Source organism: Henckelia pumila, chromosome 4 (assembly GCF_033568475.1).
Source record: "Henckelia pumila isolate YLH828 chromosome 4, ASM3356847v2, whole genome shotgun sequence".
In the NCBI taxonomy this organism is placed as follows: domain Eukaryota; kingdom Viridiplantae; phylum Streptophyta; class Magnoliopsida; order Lamiales; family Gesneriaceae; genus Henckelia; species Henckelia pumila.
Genome location: NC_133123.1, coordinates 41,334,556 through 41,356,427, shown reverse-complemented (window position 1 = coordinate 41,356,427; position 21,872 = coordinate 41,334,556). Strand labels below are relative to the sequence as shown.

Here is a 21,872-nt window from a genome sequence, read left to right as displayed (position 1 = left end):
AATGGATAGTTAAAATTTTGTTAATACCTAGTGTAAAAGATCCGAATAGAAAAGGTAGGGCTAAAAACATTCATAGTTGCATAGGTCGTGACAATTCTAGTTACAATAATGTGGATCGTTTATTCGGCTTCAAAGACATTTGGAATTTTCTCTCTAATGATACTTTTTTATTTAGAGATAAAGCGCGCATGTTTTAAAGCATTACTATTTCTGTGAGAGCAGGTTCGGAAGATGGGGGGCTTGAGCTCTCCTTCACTTCGTTAACTCGACCTTACTACGTAAAAGACCATACATGAATTATATTAAAACTCATCAACCATGCATAAAATATTGAAATAATCTAATAAAAAAATATAGAAAAACAATATAAATAGTGAACTGCAACCCAAACAGGCTGGCCTGAAGAATGCCACTAAAATAGTAACGCAACTCATCTATTTTTCATAGTCCGACAGACCTGGTCGATTTTGACAGCTACATAAACGCAATATTTTGTCTTTTGTATTACTTTAATATAATGAGAACGTTTATAAATACCGTGCCCTAGAAACTAAGCCCGATAAGCTCGACTATGCAAATTAAACTTATCTAACAAATAATCTCTATACCATAAGTCTCTTCATAAACCACCCTGGGCACCACGGATAAATCAATGTGAGATTGAATTATTATATGCAAATATCAAGACGAGCGTCCGAAGTAAAGCCAAGTAAAATTTAGCGAGGCGTTTAACTAATAAAAATAAAAAGGCGAGGCCGATTCAAAAGGTCGACAAGTCATGTTTAATGCAAAATTCATATTTTACTAATTCTAGCAATCATTAGTAATTTAGAATGTAATTTAACAATGTTGAATTTTCGAGTAATGCAAAAAATCTTTACAACCTACCCAATCCGAGGACCCGGTATCTTGAACACTTTAACATATGATCCATGTCATGTTTACTTCAGGATTAAAATCTTTGGAAAATATTAACGAAACAACTCGATATCTAAAACAGTCAATGCGTCATGTTTCGATTTCTCTCTTTTCACCCTAAAGACAAGACTAAAATGGGGTTGTGGGTATTAGATAAGAACTCCTACAAGCGAATAGAAAAGAGAACCAATCCTAACTATTCCTAAGCACGAATGTCTTTGCTGCAAATATATACAAATACTTGAGCTCCAAAACAAATCGAGGTAATACACGTGCGCCACAAAATATGGGCAAGCTTTTTCTTGAATAAAACCTAGAATTTACCATACCCAAAAAATTTAATTGCAAGTTGAAGATTGAACATACAAATAATCAATGTTTACTTTGTGCCAAAACTTTGAAGCCGGAGTGTTCTCTTACAAATTTTCCAAGCAAGGATAGGAGAAAGCAAGTTAGTGTTACTACAAGCACATTTGTGTACTCTCCAACGTCACTTTTCGCCAGTTGCCTCATTTTGCAAGTCGATTTCAAGCTAAAACATACTTCCATGAGTCAAGCTCCAACTTTGGCAACTTTTCTCTGCTCGATTTGTCCTGTTAAGGGACACTGCATTTCTGTCCAGCTAATGGGAACCATTGCTGCACCTACATATAATCATCACACGGTTCACACAGCAATTCTAGAAGGGTTGGTGAAAGAACAAAGAAAGAGTTGTATGCATAGATAACACGAGCCTAATTTGAAAGATTGAAACTAAAGAGAAATACAATACCCGATTAACTTACAGTTTCAAAGAATTTTAACATCCTGTTTAAACAAACTTAAAAAGCTTAGCTTATATTACTTCCGTCAGTGCTCAAGTTCTACATAACTGATACTGAAATGGTCCATCCCAAAGTCCAAAAGAAAAAAAATAAAAGACTTGAGTGAATTACATCCCCATTTATCCCGAAAGCATCTAGCACTATACTTTTAACGACACTTTTTCAGGTTGATATAAATAGGTAACTAAGAATTGCCCGAAACTTTTTTTTTGCCCCTAGTGCTGAAAGCTTCAAAAAGCAAAACATGAAAATCAATAATAAAAACCAAAGCTTCCTTGATGCATAACCAAGTGGGATATATAAATGTACAAAGATTTCAATGAAATATACCAGAGGAATCCCTTGAACAATGTGAACTGGAAAGCAACAATTGAGAATTATATAGGAATACTGATAACTCATTCAGCCTGAGTACCTAAAACTATGATATCAAGGCCAACCAATTCAATATAGACAACCTTGCTAGCTTGAAATATAGTCTTTCAAGGTCGAATAAAGTTTTCAGAAACTGTTGAAATAGAAAAGAGGAACACATACCACTGACACTTTCAGCAGAAACAACACCAAGTTCATTTTGGGCGGTTGATAAATAATAAGATCGTGCATCGCCGAGGGAGAGCTTTTTCAAGGAGAAATATCAAGGCGAACAAACCAGATACAATGAGCAAATAAGTTCCAAATCAACAGAGCAGATGCTAATTATTCAAAAACTAAAACTAATCCAATACGAACATATGCATAGACATCGTTTGGTTCGAAAGATAAAACATTTGATAAGACATTCATTTGTTTCCTTATCCTTGTTTAATCTGTCACTTGACTAGAGTTTTTACAATTATTGGAGTTATATTTCTTTGTGTCATCCATATTCTTTCATCTTGTTATCCATGTGATACACCCTTTTATTATCCAATTCCACAAACCAAAAGGTTTAACAAAGTAATCAGTGGGATATTAACTCAATCAAACCAAGGATTGCATATAACTTGTCATAACGAAAATATGATATGACAATGGTAATTCAATGATAAACAATTATTCATGTTACAAAACAATACTTGAATATAGTATGTAATCTTGAAGCATGGAGGATACAACTAATGCTTTAACAACGTCACCGGGCTGAAATGAGGAGTGCATATCTACTTTGTCAATCTCAGTTGCTCTGACATCTTGTTGTCTGTTAGAAATCATAAAAACAAACAGTGAAGAAATCCAAATTAATCATGATTGGGATCAAAAGCAATACAAGATAAGACATAGAAAAACATAAAATGAAGGCTATAAGTATTTTGGGTGTGTCGTACACGTGCTCGTCAATACATGTAACGAACAAAAAATAAACTGAAGCTTCAGTTACATTATTGACTTTCTAGTTAGTACAATACCAAGATTCATGATATCAGCCATTTCCTGATGTTACCAACATGTAAACCACAATCTTCTCCATACTAGTGGTACCCGTAATACCTCCTCGGAGATATTTTTTGTACCTAATAGTGCCGGAAAACTTTTCTCTTACAGACTTGGGACCCACGCACATTATATCTGCTGAAGCCATTTTAGCCATCACTTTTGTTACCTGTCACAGTGAATAGAACAAGTCAAAAGATGAATAAAAACATCATCATCCTCACAAAAAAAGGAAAAATAAAGTGGAAATAACAAAAAGTTAGCACCAAGACTTAAAATTTTTTTGCTGTAAAATAACTTGAAAGAATATGTTAAACCAACAAGTAACAACATTCTTCAGCAACAACCACGTAGTGTTTAATTGAGTAACCGATCAGTTCGGAACTTTTAAATCATCAATTCATTTTTCTGTTGAAATGACAACTCCCAAACAATATTCGTCAAAGTAAAATCACCAGAAATACTATCCACTTTCTCACATATAACTCCTCGCATTCTTCTTAGAACGACATGCATAGCTAATGAAATTTTACTAGCTACTGATCACTAGCATTTGTCTTTCTGGGAAATAGAACAATTCAACCATCCTCATATCTGAATTTTGAACTTTGCAACACCTTCTCAAACAAAATTAGGAGCCCCCACCTCTTGCTTTCTCGGCACCTCTCAAGAACAAACATCACTCAAATTCTCAAAGCAATCTTAGGATAAAATAACAACAATACTCAACACACTCTGGCATTAGAACCTCGCACCACCACCACAAACTTTTAACGCAAAGCAAGCCCAGTATCCTATTTAGAAAAACTAATCCTCCTTGAACAAAATCTTACTCTTGCAATGACAATAGCACCAGGTTCTGGAACTGGACCATGCGCCTTATGACCCGTCACCTCCACCATTGGCCTCTGGTAAAAAACATCAAACAACACAAGCAAGTTTTTTTAACAAAAAGATTGAATCTTTTATCCAAATTCAACACCAAAACATGAAAACAAAGATGGGTTTCCCAGATGATTTACCTGGTCATTCGATTCCGGGAGAGCAGGGGTGATAGAGATGAACCCAGTGAGGGAAGCGTACACGGTTTTATCATGGGTTGAGACGTAGGCTCCTCTTCCTGCTCTCAACTCGGCGGCTTTTCCCAGTAATTCACCTGGCGTCACGAAAGTTTCGCCTTCCATTCTTTGTGTTCAGAAAGCGCAAGTGAATCCCTCTTCTCAGTTTGCTATTAGAGGGTCAGAATGTAGGTTTTTGCAGCTCTCGTTCTTTCTTTCCTCAGGCCCTCCCGCGGTTGTGTGAAATTCTATGGTGATTTTGGGCTTTTGTGTAATAAAAATAAATTTTTTAGGGTATATTTAGCAATGTATGTAAAGCAGATGAACCCTTTTATTTGAAAAAGGGGGACCCCGTCTCATATGAGTCAGAGGCTCATTGACTCATGTGGAGTTAAATCGAGGGATGTGCATGAGTAGGCCACTCGACCTGAGAGAGGGAACAACATGGTCCAACCCCCAGAGCATACCCCAAATATTTCAATGAGGAATATGCTCCACACGAGGATCGAACCCGCAACGCTGGGAATTTTTTCCCACGTCACCTCGGGCCTTACCAACTCGCCTATGCCCCTGTGGACAGATGAGCCCTTTTATTGATAGATGAGATCCTAGCACATGGGTAATACCCAAACTATGCATCCAACGGTTCTTATTTTTACACATTGGCGTAATTAATTATATATTGTTGACGTGACAAATCATGGGACATTAGATCTATCATTGGGGTAATAATCATATGCAGGTTGAAATGAACCCCCTTTTATTCTATTCTTCTTCTTCTCTTTTTTTCTTTTTTTACATCCCCTTTTTTTCCTTTTCCTTTTTTTAATTTTTTTTTTTAACACAAATCTGTACTTGAGTTCAGACTCCCACAAGGGACTATCTTAATTTTAAATCTAATGACCCATGTTGAAATTGGATTATTACAACTTAGTTCTCGAACTCAGATACCATCTAAATTTGAGATTTTGGTGGGTGTATTCAATCCAGAGTTTTAATGACTTTTAGTAACTTTTTAAAATGATAGACTTTTGTGGAGTTGATGAATTTTTATTGACTTTTATAGAATCTCACGGATTTACAAACAGATTTTCATGGATTCTTTGTAGACTTTTGTAGGACTTTTATAGAGATTTGTAAACTTTTCATACAATTACATGAATTTGTATCTTAAATATATCTTTTTTTTTTCTTTGAAATAATAATTGTTTGACATAAATAATAACTTTATGGGAAAATTGCAAATTTAGTCATGTATGTTTGACACTTTGCGATTTTAGTTCTCTATATTTTCACGTTTCAGTTTTAGTTATTCATGTTCTATTTTTGGCAATTTCGGTCCTTTTTATTAAAAAATGCTTACGTGGCACTGTACATGTCAACTCCACATCAGCACTGAATTTGTGTCACGTCAGCGCCACGTCGGAAAAGGATTAAAATTGCCGAAAAAATTAAGATAGCGGTTTGCGATTTTGGTCCTCTATGTTTTCACATTTAAGTTAGTCCTGCATGTTTTATTTTTGACAATTTCGGTTCTTTTATTCAAAAATGCTTATGTGACACTGTTTACGTTAGCTCACATCAGCATTGAATTGATGTCACGTAAAAAAAGACTAATTGTCAAAAAAAAATAAAGATAACGGACTAAAATTAAAATATGAAAATATAAAGGACTGAAATCGCAAAATGATAAACATACAGGACAAAAAAATAATTTTTCCTAAATTTATTTGAAATATTTTTTTAATTTATTGATGAAAATGGATTTCATTTATTTTAAATGTATATATATATTATTGTAACAAAATTATAAACTAAAAACTTTGCGACTGTAAAATTATTTTTTTAAAAAAACATATGATAACTTATAAATTATTTTATCAATTATATCATAAAAATTTATTTGTTTTTTTATCATGTCTGTTATCCGCTATTCAAATATTTGAATTAAATCATATTATAATTTATTGAATCATATATTATTATCATTAAATATTATAATTATTGATATAAATCATATATTAAAAAGCACAAAATATTTGGAAAATTTCAAATTTTTAAATAATATTTTTTCTTTTGATTTTTAGAGAAGAACGAAAAAATACATATATAGGAGAGAGTGAGATAGAGAGGGGTGAGATAGTGAAGAGTGAGAAAATGTGAGAAAAAAATATAAATTATGGGTTTTATAAGTTTAGAAATCCATCCAAATCTTTGGGTTAGACTAAAGACATTTTTTTACAAAATATAGTTGTACCTTAAGCATTAATGTTTGTATGTCCATGATTTTCATGGAGTTATTAAAAGTTCATTGACATTTTGAATAACACTAGACTTTTATAGAGTTTTTAAAAGTCAAGGTTGAATACCACTTGACTTTTAAAACTCTAAAAAAGTTTATTTTGAATACCATAAAACTTCTATAGAGTTTATAAAAGTCATGATTGAATACCACTAGACTTTTAAAATCCATAAAAGTCATTAATTCTCCGGATTGAATACACCTCCTTTGGTATCAGGTAAACACTATATTAATATTACCAGCATTAATACTACGCATGTGTTGAATTGGTTGAGATAAGAAAACTTAAATACTATCTCGAGAATAACATTCAATTAACCTTTATAAAAAAATAATAGTAAAAATCCAATTAACCAATTTTTAGTATGTGAGATGGTTTTACGGATCTTTATTCTTGAGAGAGGTCAACGTATGGATTGTTAGTATATTTGTTTTGAATTGTGATTTTAATACTATGGGGCATAGTATCACAAAAACATATTTTTTATGAAATGATTCGACTCGATTTATATTTGTAGTGAAAAAATAATAACTTTTATTAATTACGTGAGTTAAAAATCTATCTCACAAAATTGATTAGTGAAAATGATACTTTTTGTATAAATTTATTATTAAAACGGTGAATTCACTTATTTGGAAATGTGAATTTTATCCTTTGTAAATTGTAATTACAATATATAACTATTGAAGGACAATGTATATTAATATATTTCTATGACTTGTCCAAGCAAGCCTTGCGGGTGCATTTGTTTCATAGATCTATTTAATTCACAAATAATGGAGTTACTAAAAACCAGGTTCTAAAACATGCGAAACGTATCAATAATTAGGCTAAACAACACTGTTAGAGGGTTGTAATCGTCTCTTTGTATAGAACAATCGAAACACAGTATTTAAACTGTTATAAGATTTAAAAGATTTGAGTTACATTGTTAGCTCCAGTTACGATTCGCACGGATGACAAGGAGTGCATTAATGAGAGGGAATGACAGTGTTGATGTGCAATAATTGTCTCTGTTTGGTAGATCAATAAAAATCAAAGTTCTAAAAAGCGTGAAGCGTGTCGAAGCGTGGGAGCCAAGTTTCAAGCTTTTTAAGCTTAAGCGTGATTACTGCGAGCTTAATCGTATTCTTAAGAGTAAAAAAATGTTTTCAATTTAAACTATAATTTTAATCATCTCAAACAAATCAAGTGTAATGCATTAATTCTTTGTGAGATTATAATTCAATATATTTCATCATTCATTTCATATCCCGTGTCATCGAACATAACCTAAATTAATTGGTCTAATTTAAAACATTAGAGGTAAAATTTCTCAATATGTGCTGCATTCACATCATCGCTACACTTGGCCATACAATATTATACATTTCTAATATTGCTAATAATCACTCACCAGTAAAAACGCTAATTTATAATATATTTTCATTTTATTAATCAATTTTGGTTTTTAGAAAAATCACATTTATGCGTATTTAATGACACTTGACATGGTCAACCTATGTCTGACCGCTTTTTTTACCGCTTTTGGCCGAAGCGAAAAATTTTAGAGAAGCTTCAAACTTAAGCAAAATTAAGCGAGACTTAATCAAGCTTTTTAGAACATTGATAAAAATACAGCGCTTGAGTGGTTGTGCAGTTTAAAAATTTTGAGTTACACCATCTACTATTATTCATAGCTTTTGGTAAATCCGTAACTGTTTGGTTCTAAAAAAAATTCAAAATTGAAGAGAAGGGTTTTGATGGGACATGATCCTTATTGATCTCTGTGCTAACAAAACATAGGTATATAATAAATTTAAGAGTTATGCATAAATTCTCGATTTTTTTTCTAATGGGACATGATGATTTATGTGTGTGTAAAGACTGCAATTTAAGTTGGGTATTTCGGGTCGATCCGTCATCATACAATTTTAGTGAGTTGAGTTAAAAAAATTTCAACCCATTTAAAGGCGGTCCTAGGCAGGGCAACCCACACGGGTTGCGGCCAGCCCGAGGTTGGCCTAAATTGGCTCGTGGGCTTGGAGAAAAATTAATTTTTTAAAATTATAAATTTATGGTGATATATTTAAATTTTTAATTAAAGTTAGTGAATTATTTTTATTAATCACTTTGTATAAAATTCACACATGAGAAATCAATAATTATAAATTTTATCTGTTCGGATGTGAAACACAAGCAATCTTGATTTTGATGATAACAAACTTGTTATTGTGTTTCTAACATATTTACTTAAGTGTGTAGGTCATACATCACATTTTGGAAGTGATAAGCTTGTGAAACAAAATTCCAGCATAATTAGTTTTCTGACGAGCTACATTGTTTTTGATGATATCTCATAACTCGATGATCCAAATGACCGGCGGCCAAAACTACTAGACATCCAACTCAAAAATATTCAACTCATATCTCATACCAGTAGGATTAAATTGGATGTTAATTAGATCAAACTGCTGTCTAAAGGCGCTACTAGAGCTGAACCGGATGAGCATAAAACAGAAACCAGTAGTCGCTGAGCAGTTTTGATATTTAGGCCATATCTTGCAGCTAAGTAATCCAAATGAAATGATTTAGTATGCTTTACAAAGATACGAAAATGATCTACAAATAATATTCAGAAGCAAAGTCTGAATCGGAGCATAAGGAGCTGATAAACTGCACTCAAGAATCAGGTTCTGCAGTGAGAGCAGAATTTCGGATCCAAATGATTATTTTGAGCATATCTCTCTCGTACGAATTTGAAATCGAGTGATTCTTGATTCTATGGAAATCCTATACAAAGAGTTACAATTTTCATGTTCATAACTTTGCCAAAAAGTTAATGAATCAAGAGATATAAGCAAAACAGCGGTGCGAAAAACAGAAGTGCAGAAAAGTAGTAGACTCCAAAATGCAGCAGAGTCCGAACCAGTAGCCGCTAAAAACCAGTAGCCAAGGAAACCAATAGTGGATGAAACCATGGTAGCCAACCAGTAGCTACTACACTAGTAGAGCTCAAAATCAGCAGAAGATCAGGAAAGCGCCAAAAGCGTGAATATGACCGTTTCAATATCAGAAACAGTACAATACCTTTATTAATGAGAATATTCTTGTGTCTAACGTATATATCTCTCTTGGAGGCTATAAATACAACATCATTCAGAAAACAAAAGAGAGAAGAAAGGCGGCTAAACATATTTATAAGCTTGAATAAGAGTAAGCCCAAGAAGGGGAGCCAAAATAGATATATTAGCTTTGTGAGAGCTTTTCTCCAATGTGTGAGGATACATTTGAGAGATTAATACACTGTAAAGGATTAAATCCTCACACACAATCACTCACACATATACAAGATAGATGAGCTTCAAAGTTTAGTTGAGTGAGTATTCACACAGAGACATTAAAGATTGTGTTTGTAGTCTTGGCATAAGAGACGTTAAACATTATGCGGATTGTGAGGTTAAGGTCTACAATCGAGAGTATGCTAGGAGTTTCGATTAGGCAAGTGATAAGTCCTAAGTCAAAATGGGTTTGTAAAAAGTTGTATACTAATCAAAGTCTTCTAGTGGATCCTTCCGAGGAGGAAGAAGAGGTGACGTAGGATATTGAGCTTCGAACATCCATAAACAAATTGTTGCCTCTTTACTTCACATTTACTTCTTGTTGTTTTTTTTGGATGATTTATTGAAACATTTTATATGTTCTTTAAAGTACCAAAATATTGCATACAAAATTTTTGATAAAATGCTTCAACTTAAATATTTGTATTATAACGATTTCCAAAATGCTTAATCGGTTTTTAGAGGATTATGTTGAGTGTTTTCTGCTTGGTTTTGTAACCAAACTCGATATAATCTCTCGGTGCTTGGTTCATTTTTGGACATTTCAAGAACGAGCTAAATATTTTAAAAGTGTGTATTCACCCCCTCTATACACGTTTTCGATCCTATTATTATCGATATTTTTTTATAAATATTTATTTATAAAATAAAATTTATAATTAATTATAATATATTTTTAACTTTTATTTATTTATTTTCATTTTTGTGAGCCAACCCGGCCCTTAACTCGTAACTCACTTTGGATTGGGTTGAGTTGAGAATTTACATCCCGTTGGAATGATGGGTCGGCCCACTCCCGTCCGCCAGTGGTTGACCCATATGATAACTCTATGTGTGTATTTAATTTATTAATATATTTTTGAGTTTTAAATTGATAGACATTGAAAGGATTTTAATTTTAAATAAGTTAATTTAGAATTTAAAAAAAAAGAAGAAGAATCGTGCCTAATTGCGATTGAGCATCTTTAATGAAGATTAATGCGATCAATCTACAATGAGGTTGAATTCAATCTACCTTAAAAATATTACCCTCCATGTTTTGCCCAATCGGGGTGTTTTTGTTAAGTTTCATGTCTAATCCTGTTTTTCAAACAATGAGTATGACTAAAAGTAAAGGTTAATCGACTCTGCATTTTAAAGCTTATGCTAATGTATATACCGCATGTCAGAATTTTCCAAAACAAATTGTAAGGTATCACCAACTTCAATCGACATATTTACTTCCACAAAATGTGAAAACTCCCAAACACAAACAAATATTTTTCGATAATTCCATGCAGAATTTTGTGATATCCATATTTAACTTCCAATGTACTTTTGCTAGTAATTCTAATAAAATCAATTGATAATGATTTTTAATTGCTCTCAGCGAAGAAAATTAAAATAATAATAATAAAAATAAAAATAAAAATTTACTTTAAACACAAAATAACAAAATCTCAGCTACATATGAATTAAATTATTTGAAATTTTAATTTTAAAAATTTAAAACACACTTGCTACATTAAATAAAAACTGTTTTAAAAAATCAATATTTTACAAAATAAATATTAATTGATGAAATTATGATAATGTACAATAAAAAATATTTCAACTATATAATATATGAAAATGTAGTCCATATGTCTTAATAATATATATATATATATATACATATATATAATAATAAAAAATATAAATTTTGGGTCATATCGAGTCAACTAAGATTGACCCAAATCCGATCTAATCCAATTAATTTTTCAGATCAGATTTTGAGTCCAACCCGAAACCTCCGATCCTAACCTGATATTTTTTGGGTCGACTCGGGTCCGATCTATTTTTTACCCCCCTGCACCATCTACACACAACCACCCACCCTGACACTTTCATATCTGTAATAAAAAATAAAGCATACTAAAAATTATGATAATTATTGAAACGACCCTAACTCTATAATTAATAAATAAATATGCGAATTTTTTTTTTTTTTATACTTTCTAAATAAAATATGTACATATATGCCCATACATATATGCACAGAATAAAAAGATTTAAAATAAATAAATAAATAAATAAACAAATAAATACTTAAATAAAAATGCATTCTTTAAAATAAAATAAACATCTGAGTCAAACATTTAATAAAAAAAATACTGCAAAAATAAAAATGAGAAAATTCTGCATGCACTGAAAATATTTAATAAAATATTCTAAACTCACAACCACTGAAAAATAATAAAAATGTATCATGCTAAAATATTCAAAAACATGCAAGGTGACTCAGACATCTATCACGGTCACGGGGTCACTGCATGTCTGCTCATACATCCTCGCCTCCCGTGGGGACAACATCATCCTCAACGTTCTCACCTGCACCATACCAGTGTAGTGAGCCTAGAGGCCCAACATGCTAACATAACAATGGTTTAAAAATAATTTAAAACAATTAAATACTAATACATACATATACATGAATGAGCATGCTTAAAAAAATTACGTAACATAACTTAACTTAAATAAACTTAAATAATATAATACATAACAATGTTGAGCAATTAATTTTCTAACATCGCATGGTTGTATCCGTAGTGTAACCTTAAATCATACATTAAATACTGATCAGCGTGGAAACCAACGTACGTGACCGGTGACGAATCACCTCTTAAATTGGCAGTAAACTGCCCTTCAATCATATGGGGACGAATCCCCCTTAAATTGTCACACTACTTCAACTTCCAACATAAAATATTTTCTTGCTCAACCTTAAACATTAAATCATGCATAAAATATTATTTCATGAATTCATGTACTTGAATAAAATGTGTGTCCTTCATATATATTTAATTTAAATTTCATACTATCATATAAATATAAAAATAACTTCCATGCATAAAAAAAAATAATTAAATATATATTCAGGACACATGCAATTTCTCATGGGTTGTCCTGAACTGCTGGCCCTAACACTCAAGCCCATTTTTCTTAAATCTGGCCCATTAACACTGAGAATGGCCCAATAACATACTTAAGCCCAAAAATACAATTCTAAGCCCAAATAATTAATTTAAGCCCATTAACACTCTATTCTGGCCCAATGGGCCCAAAAGCCCAAAGACTGGCCCAATAATTTCCATGGGCCCCCAAGGCCCATAAAATTAATGGACTTACTTAATTAAATTAATTAAGCCCAAAATAAATAAATTTGACTCAAAATAATTAAATAGAGCTCAATTAAATTTTGGGATTTAATTAGGCCCATTAAATACTTAATTAAACTTAAAACTTAAAAATAAAAATACCCGAGCCCGACTCACTTAACTCGGATCCGGACCCAACTAACATAACCCATGACCCACTGACCCGACCCGGAACCCACAGCCCGACCCGGACCAGCTAGAAACCCTAGAACCCGAACCCCTCTCTTATCCTTCTCCTCGGCCGCGAACAGCAGCTTTCCGGGGCTGCTGCCGCCGTGCTCCGGCCGTCCCCTGGCCGGAGCACCACCACCTACCCCTAGCCCTCTTCAAGACGTTTCCAACAAGCTAAAACCAGCCCAATCCGAGCCCTAACGAAGGAGAACGAACCAAAACAAACTAGCCCTTATTCTGCTCGCCTCCTGCGCGCGACAGCAGAGTTCCGACCGTTCGGCCGCCCAGCTCCGGCCACCACTGGCCGGAGCACAACTTGGATTACCTTCCCCTATGTATTGTGGTTCTAACCCAACTGGAATCAGTCTAAAACACGCCTTATGGACCGATAACGACCCAATCTCCCAACATCGCTCAACCTGCGCACCCTAGGACCTGTTCTGAACCAGCTCCTCTCCTGGCCATGCATGGCTCGAACCAGGCAAGCCATTCAATCCTAGGGACCCTAAGACATCACCCTAGACGTGGCCAGCAGCCCTGGATCGGCCTCTTCCTTAAAAACATGAGTATGCATCATGAACAAGCCAACACATGCAGCAAAACGTGAATAGTTCATTCAAAATCCAAAGTTTCTTACAAAAATCGAACAGGACAGTACATAATCTGATGCATACACACTCACACATATACCCACTGATATGGTCTTAAAAAGTGGAAGAAAACATGCCTTTCACCGATGCAAATAAAGAGCTAAGTGCGTAGGACGTTTCCGGGACGACGATTGGACGAAAACTTGACAAAACGTTCGAAAGTTGGCTATGGAAGCTTGAAGGTTTCTGCTGAAAACATGAGAATGGGGTGGAAGGAGAAGGTGTCGGCTGATGGAGTTAGAGTAGGATAGGTTTTTGTTTTAAATTTTGATAATTAGGAATAATCTAGGATAATAACTAACATAAAATAATTAGGTAGATAATATAACATAAATATAAGATTTTAAACTTTTAAAAATACAAAATAATCTGATATAAAAGATAAATCCCGAAATATAAATTTAAGGGATTTTTAAACATTAATAAAAGTCATTAAAATGACTTATTTTGGCTAAAAATAAACTCCTAAATAAATATATAATTAAATACTATAATTTTCTTGACAAAACACCTTAAAATATTATTTTGAGGCTCATAAAACTCATAAAATATTTTTGGCTAAAAATATTTTGGTATCTCGTCCGTCCACGTTCCCGTCTACGCGATCAAAACAATTAATTAAAATACTAAAAATCATAAAAATCACTAATTATGGGTTAAATGCTTAAAAATAAATTAAATCATGCACAAATAATTCACATAATTATTTAACCCATAAATCTAAAATTTAAATAATTAAATATCCTAATTATGTATGCGGATTTACGTATTTAAAAAATACCGGGTGTTACAATTCTCCCCCCCTTAAATTGAATTTCGTCCTCGAAATTAAAGTACTTACCCGAACAACTCCGGGTAGCGAGTCCTCATGTCTGCCTCGGTCTCCCAAGTAGCTTCCTCCTCCGAGTGATTCAGCCATTGGACTCTGACCATCGGTATGACCCGCGTCCTAAGCCTCCGCTCCACCCTTGCCAAGATCCGTGCTGGTCTTTCCTCATACACTAGATCTGGTGGCAACTGTAAGGGCTCGAAATCCAACACATGCGACGGGTTGGAGACATATCTCCGAAGCATGGATACATGGAAAACGTTGTGCACTGCCGCTAGCCCTGGAGATAGAGCTAAACGGTAGGCCAACGTGCCAACTCTCTCCAAGATCTCGAATGGCCCTATATACCTCGGATTAAGCTTGCCTCTCCGGCCAAAACGCACTACTCCCTTCATAGGTGACACCTTCAGGAATACGTGATCACCTACAGCGAACTCCAAATCTCGTCGTCTGGCATCCGCATAACTCTTCTGCCGACTCTGAGCAGTCCTCATCCGATCCCGAATCTGAGTCACAATGTCAGCTGTCTGCTGCACAATCTCAGGACCCAGCAAAATCCGCTCACCAACCTCATCCCAATGCACAGGAGATCTACATCTCCTCCCATACAATGCTGCATAAGGAGCCATACCTATAGACGACTGAAAACTATTGTTATAGGTAAACTCCACTAATGGCAGTCTAGTCTCCCAAGAACCCCGAAAATCAATGACACAAGCTCTCAGAAGATCCTCGAGAACCTGGATCACCCTCGCAGACTGACCATCTGTCTGGAGATGAAATGCGGTACTGAACAAAAGCCTCGTCCCCAAAGCTGTGTGCAGACTCTTCCAAAACGCAGATGTGAATCTCGGATCTCTGTCTGACACAATAGACACTGGTATGCCATGCAGTCTAACAATCTCTCTGATGTAAAGCTCTGCATATTGTGTCAAAGAATAAGTAGTCCTTACCGGCAAGAAATGAGCTGACTTGGTGAGTCTATCCACAATCACCCAAATCGCTGTGCAACCTCTGGCACTCCTCGGTAAGCCAACCACAAAGTCCATCGTAATATTCTCCCATTTCCACTCCGGAATAGGAAGAGGTCTAAGAAGTCCTGCTGGATGCTGATGCTCTGCCTTGACTTGCTGACAAGTCAAGCACTCTGACACCACTCTCCCGATGTCACTCTTCATCCCGGGCCACCAATACAATAGCTGCAAATCTTTGTACATCTTCGTACTTCCGGGGTGAATGGAGTACGGAGATGTGTGAGCCTCTGCTAAAATCTCAGCTCTCAACTGATCGACGTTCGGTACCCACATCCTACCACGGTACTGAACGATACCATCCTCCACTGTATACAAGAGATTACCTCTAGCCTCATCTCTCTGTCTCCATCGCTGCAACTCCTCATCAGTAGACTGTCCCTCTCTAATCCGATCTCGCAGAACTGGCTGCACCGTCAACACTGACAAGCTCGGTGCACGACCACTCGGATAACACTCCAAGCCAAATCTCTGAATCTCGCTCTGTAGTGGTAACTGTACGGTCAAACATGATACCACTGACGACTTCCGACTCAAAGCATCGGCCACTACATTAGCTTTACCCGGATGGTAGCTAATGTCACAATCATAGTCCTTCACCAACTCCAACCATCTGCGCTGTCTCATGTTCAACTCCTTCTGTGTGAAGAAGTACTTGAGACTCTTATGGTCTGTGAAAATCTTGCACTTCTCGCCATACAGATAGTGCCTCCAGATTTTTAAAGCGAAAACCACTGCTGCCAACTCCAAGTCATGCGTCGGATAATTCTGCTCATGAATCTTCAGCTGCCTCGACGCATACGCAATAACCTTACCACACTGCATAAGCACTGCGCCTAAACCTAGTTTAGACGCGTCGGTGTACACCACTAACTCCTCGTGTGGTACTGTCATCGCTAACACTGGTGCAGTAGTGAGTGCTTCCTTCAGCTGATCGAAGCTCCTCTGACAGTCTGAACTCCAGATAAACTTCGCATTCTTCTTGGTTAAGGAAGTCAAGGGTACTGCAATAGAGGAAAAACCCTTGATGAACTTCCTATAATACCCTGCCAAACCCAAGAAACTGCGAATCTCCGAAGCATTATTCGGAATACCCCAATTCTGCACTGTCTCAACCTTCGACTGATCAACTGCAATCCCATCTCTCGAAATAATCTGGTCAAGAAATGCCACCTGCTCGAGCCAAAACTCGCACTTGCTGAACTTGGCATACAACCGATGCTCCCTCAAGGTCTGCAAGGCTTCCTGTAGATGTTGTCTATGCTCCTCAATGCTCATAGAGTAGATCAAGATATCATCAATGAAGACTATGATGAACTGATCTAGATACGGCTGAAAAACTCGGTTCATGAGATCCATGAAAACCGCTGGAGCATTGGTCATCCCAAATGGCATCACTAGGAACTCGTAATGCCCATACCGGGTCCGAAAAGCAGTCTTGGACACATCTGCCTCTCTAACCCGCAGCTGATGATAACCAGATCGCAGGTCGATCTTGGAGAACACTGAAGCTCCCTGCAACTGATCAAATAAATTCTCTATCCTCGGCAGTGGATACTTGTTCTTCACTGTGACCCTGTTGAGTTTCTCGGTAATCGATGCACAATCTCATACTGCCATCCTTCTTCTTCACAAATAACACCGGAGCTCCCCATGGAGAAAAGCTAGGACGAACAAAGACTTTCTCTAATAGCTCCTGAATCTGCTCCTTCAACTCTTTCATTTCGGTAGGAGCAAGTCTGTACGATGCCTTAGAGATAGGCACGGTGTCTGGTACTAACTCAATGCTGAACTCCACATCTCTCACTGGTGGAATTCCTGCAACACCCTCCGGAAAGACGTCCGAAAAATCACGAACCACCTCTATCTCTGATAATGATCTGCTAGATGGTTCTGAGGCCGTGCCAATACTCGCTAGAAAACCTCGGCAACCCCGTCTCAACAACTTTCTCGCCTGAATAAGAGATATCACCTGAGGAGTACTACTGCTCTGAGATGCATAGAAAGTAAACGGGTCGCCTTCTGACGGTTTCATTGACACTGACCTTCGACGAAAATCAATCGAAGCTCCATTGACTGTCAACCAGTCCATACCCAATATCAAATCAAATCCACTCAACGGCAAAACCACCACATCTGCGCGAATGGAGTGCCCCTGAAGCTCCAACTCCAGTTCTCGAATGACACTAGAGGTAGTAATAATCTGTCTTGATGGCATAGTGACATCATAACCACTGTTGGAAATCTCAGGTGTGATGCCTATCCTGAAAGAGTGGGTGCCCAGTGAGCCAACTTGTGGCTATGGGCTTTGATGACTCTTTGTACAAACGATCTTTTGTTTAATGTAATTTACACTTTTATTAATGGCAATGACTTTATCTTTCTTCATATTGTTATATTATGATATACTATTGTTGTTTTGATAAAGACCTTGAATATACTATAGTGTATGTAAGATGTGGTAGAACATGGGGATGTCTATCATGAAATACATCTTATAGTCACTGTATATTCTAAACTGTTCCTAGTCGATTGAGCCGTCCGATAATAAGGATAATGATCGCTCGAGTTTGAGACTAGCATTTGCGATGCGGAGTACCACGTTTCATTGGTAGGGAACATGGAGATGTTCGAAGCATGCAAATGGATATTCATAGGATGAATAATCGAACTACCCTATCCGGACTTTCCAAGTGGTTATCACTTATCGAGTGGATAAAGTCCGCGGTTTTGGTTGTACACCATTAGTCCTTACTACTTGAAACATCATGGAGACTCTATATGCTAGTACTGTGCTTTGACTCGTTTACCGACTCTATGGGGGTCATCAGGTGTCGGGATTGGGTACAGTTACAACACATATAGGAGTCGATGCATTGTTGTCAAGGATTCACCACATACTTGCGAGTGTGGATATCCTATGCGATCTGAGGAGATATTAGTGTGACGAATCTCTGGCCAGAGTACTTGATGTGATTTAAGAAATGGTTTCTTAGTAGCACATGCGATGTCACTAATTTGATCTTCAAGATGTATTGCATAGTTATCGAATCTTGAGCGACTCTCGATATACCAATGGTTGTTGATTCGATCGGGATATATGGATGAAGGGACCGTACTGTACGCTAACCAAAATCTACTGGTTCTTGTAGGCACTATCAGTGATACCTAGGGAATCATGGGGCGATGTTGCTAGGCGCTTTACCATGATTCGTTGGGCAAGTCGGAAATCGTTGTTCCGAGTCACAAGGAGTTGTGAGCCCACGGCTAGCTGTATCCCTGAACCATTGAGGGTCACACAGTGTAATGGAGTTTTAATCCCCGTTGAGATAGTTAAATTTAAAGAGTTAAATTTAATGAATAAAGAAGTTGGACTTCTTAAATAAGAGTAAGGGAGTAGGATTTCCTAAAATGACATAGGGATGTACATTTTTGGAAACCACTGAATTCGGATTCAGGAAAATTTATCTTGACTTTAAAATGTGCAGAAATGGTTTCTGTGCACATTGGTAAAATCGGTTTATCAATCGGAGTCACGATGAATTTTATATTAATTTCTGAACATGCGGGCTTTGCTTGTCGGGCCTCAACTTATGACTAATGGGCCCTAAGGTGTTAGTGGCCTGCATTATAAATAAGTTATTGCAGTACAGAAATTACACACAGTTGGTCATAATTTTGAGAGACAGTTTTCGAAAAAAAAAACCCTAGCTCTCTCTAGAAATTCGGCCGCCCCTCCCTCTCTCTGTCAGAGATTTTCCGGTCTGTGATTTTGAATTGCAGACAGGATTAGCGAATCAAATTCGTTATTCTCTTCGCAGAAAACTTCTGATAGATTTTCTAGTGCAATCTATCAGAGGGATTAAACCTCCATTCGTGGACCTGATTGAAGGAAAGCTTGTTCATCAGTTCCAGGGAGATACAAGAAGCGCAGAGAAATCTGTGTGGTGTCCAATAATCTCGCTTCGAGATTGAAGGTAAAATTTAATAATAGTTATTTAATTTTACACACACAAATAATTTAATCGTATGGTTGATACCCACACTATGGAATTGTTCCATACTAAAAATTTTAAACTTCCGCTGCACCGGGTATCAATCGTGATTGATCTGAACGCCAGTTTTCCAACAGTGGTATCAGAGCCAGGTTGCTCAGATCAAACGATTAAATTAATCGATTGTACAAAAATTTTTGAGTCTTGTTTTTTTTTTAAAAAAAACAAAATAAATATTTTAAATAAAAAAAAAATTTTTTCGGGCAAAACCCGGGCAGCGATTGGATCGCTGCCCGGTGGGGCAGCGACGGTCGCGGCCCCGGGCGGCGCACGGCGCCGCCCACGGCGGCGCACGTCGCCGCCCAGGGGCAGCGCTCAGCGCCGCCAGGGCAGCGCAGCGCAGCGCAGCGCAGAGCGCTGCGCAGGGCAGCTCTCGGCGCTGCCCAAGGGCGGCGCCAGGCGTCGCCAGGGCAGCGATTGTCGCTGCCCTAAAGGGGCAGCCGGGCTGCCCCGGCCCGCGCCCACGGGTGCGGGCCGGCCCGGGAGTGTCCCGGGCGGCCCGCGGGAAAAATTATTATTTTTTATTTAAATTAATTTTAATGTGTTAAAATTTTATTTTTGGTCCGGTCAAAAATTGTTTTTGATTGGTTCACGAGGCATCGGATCGAATTGTTCGAGTCCGAAAATTTTAAAATTGATTTTTGGATAAATTTGAATTTTTGGAAAATTTTAATATTTTATCCTTAAATTGAATTTTGAAATCAATTATTTTTGGTACAATTGATGATAAGATTTGATCTTATGTATATATTAAGTAAAATATGATTTTATCTATAAAATTAGATTCTGTAGATAAAATATGATTTTATTTAATAAAAGGTAAAATATGATTTTATATGTAAAATATGATTTTATATATAAAATATGATTTTATCCTGTTTAAATTTAAATTGCCATATGCCTGATATCCAATAAATTAATTTTGAATTAAATGTTATTGGATAAGGATGATCGATTGCCATGACCAATTTTGTAGGTGTATGTTAGGAATTTACATTTGTTTTATTGTTGTTGGTTTTATTAATGGGCCTGGTTTATGGCCCAATATGAATGTCATATGTAATAAAAGTGGGCTTGGTTTATGGCCCGTTCCCACCCCTAAAATGTATCCCCTACTTGTCATTGCTATTTATTGTAAATACATTAGATTTAGTGGGAGATCAAGATTTGAAGATGGTGGGCCCAGCAGACAATAAAGACGAAGAAATGTAAATTGGAAGCTAATGTAATAGGATTGCATAGCATACTGCATATTACCTAGGATTGGACTAAGACTCGTGATTGACAACCACGAGTCAATTAGAAATGGAATCGATCATCCTATATATAATATATGATATTATGATTGTATGCATGTTTTAGACATAATTGTATGAATCCGGCAAGCATACAATAAATTGAAAAATGATGAGACAAATTTTCATAATTAAAAATCCCTCATTTTAAATATGATTTAAAATTGATATCAAGATAAATAAAGGAAATTTAAATTTGTTTAAATGTTCCTACCTTCCATCAACGGTCAATGTATGTGATGCTACCCGCGGATACGGTCCGGCTCATATTATTGGGGGGGCCCGTCCGTCGGAAAGCTGTACATTGGATCGACACATGTTGTAAGTTGGGTGGAACTCCCATGGGATCGGCTCATATTATTGGGGGATCCACATGGCGACCGTCCATCACAACTTAATATTGATGGGTCATCTTGACATGTCACTATAAACGGCGTCATATTATTGGGCCCTTATTGGACATGAGGTAAATACATGGGGGTTGCTTTGGAAGCAATTGGGCTCTACCTTTTGAGAATTATGGTTGGCTGATATTATTCGGGACCATAAGTTTGTCAATTGGACTCCATGTTCTCACTAAGGAAAAAGTTTCCCGTTTTCACTAGAGGGTAGTGAAATCGTTAAAATAGTGGGAGTGAGATTCATAAAATTAAATTCGCCTATTTTATGTCTTAGTAAATTGCTTAAACAATCATCGATAATTGTCTGTTTCATCTCAGTAATCCACATGTTTCTATTCTCCAACAAAACAAACTTATTGGCGCAAACAATACAGAATGATTCCATAAGTTAAGATTGTCCTAAGTTCGGAAAAGATTTTCTAAAGTGT

General features: G+C 36.3%; 1 protein-coding gene across 1 annotated transcript; it reads right to left on the bottom strand.

Annotated features, from left to right (window-relative positions):
* Positions 1-1,168: 1,168 nt before the first annotated feature.
* Positions 1,169-4,466, bottom strand: LOC140863334 (uncharacterized). The gene is made up of 6 exons (XM_073266690.1): positions 4,178-4,466; positions 3,989-4,063; positions 3,236-3,324; positions 2,838-2,922; positions 2,280-2,361; positions 1,169-1,562 (listed from the first exon to the last, which is right to left on the bottom strand). Exons 1-6 carry the CDS (start codon positions 4,337-4,339, stop codon positions 1,471-1,473), a joined length of 585 nt encoding a protein of 194 aa, XP_073122791.1. The 5' UTR covers positions 4,340-4,466; the 3' UTR covers positions 1,169-1,470.
* Between the last annotated feature and the right edge of the window lie 17,406 nt (positions 4,467-21,872).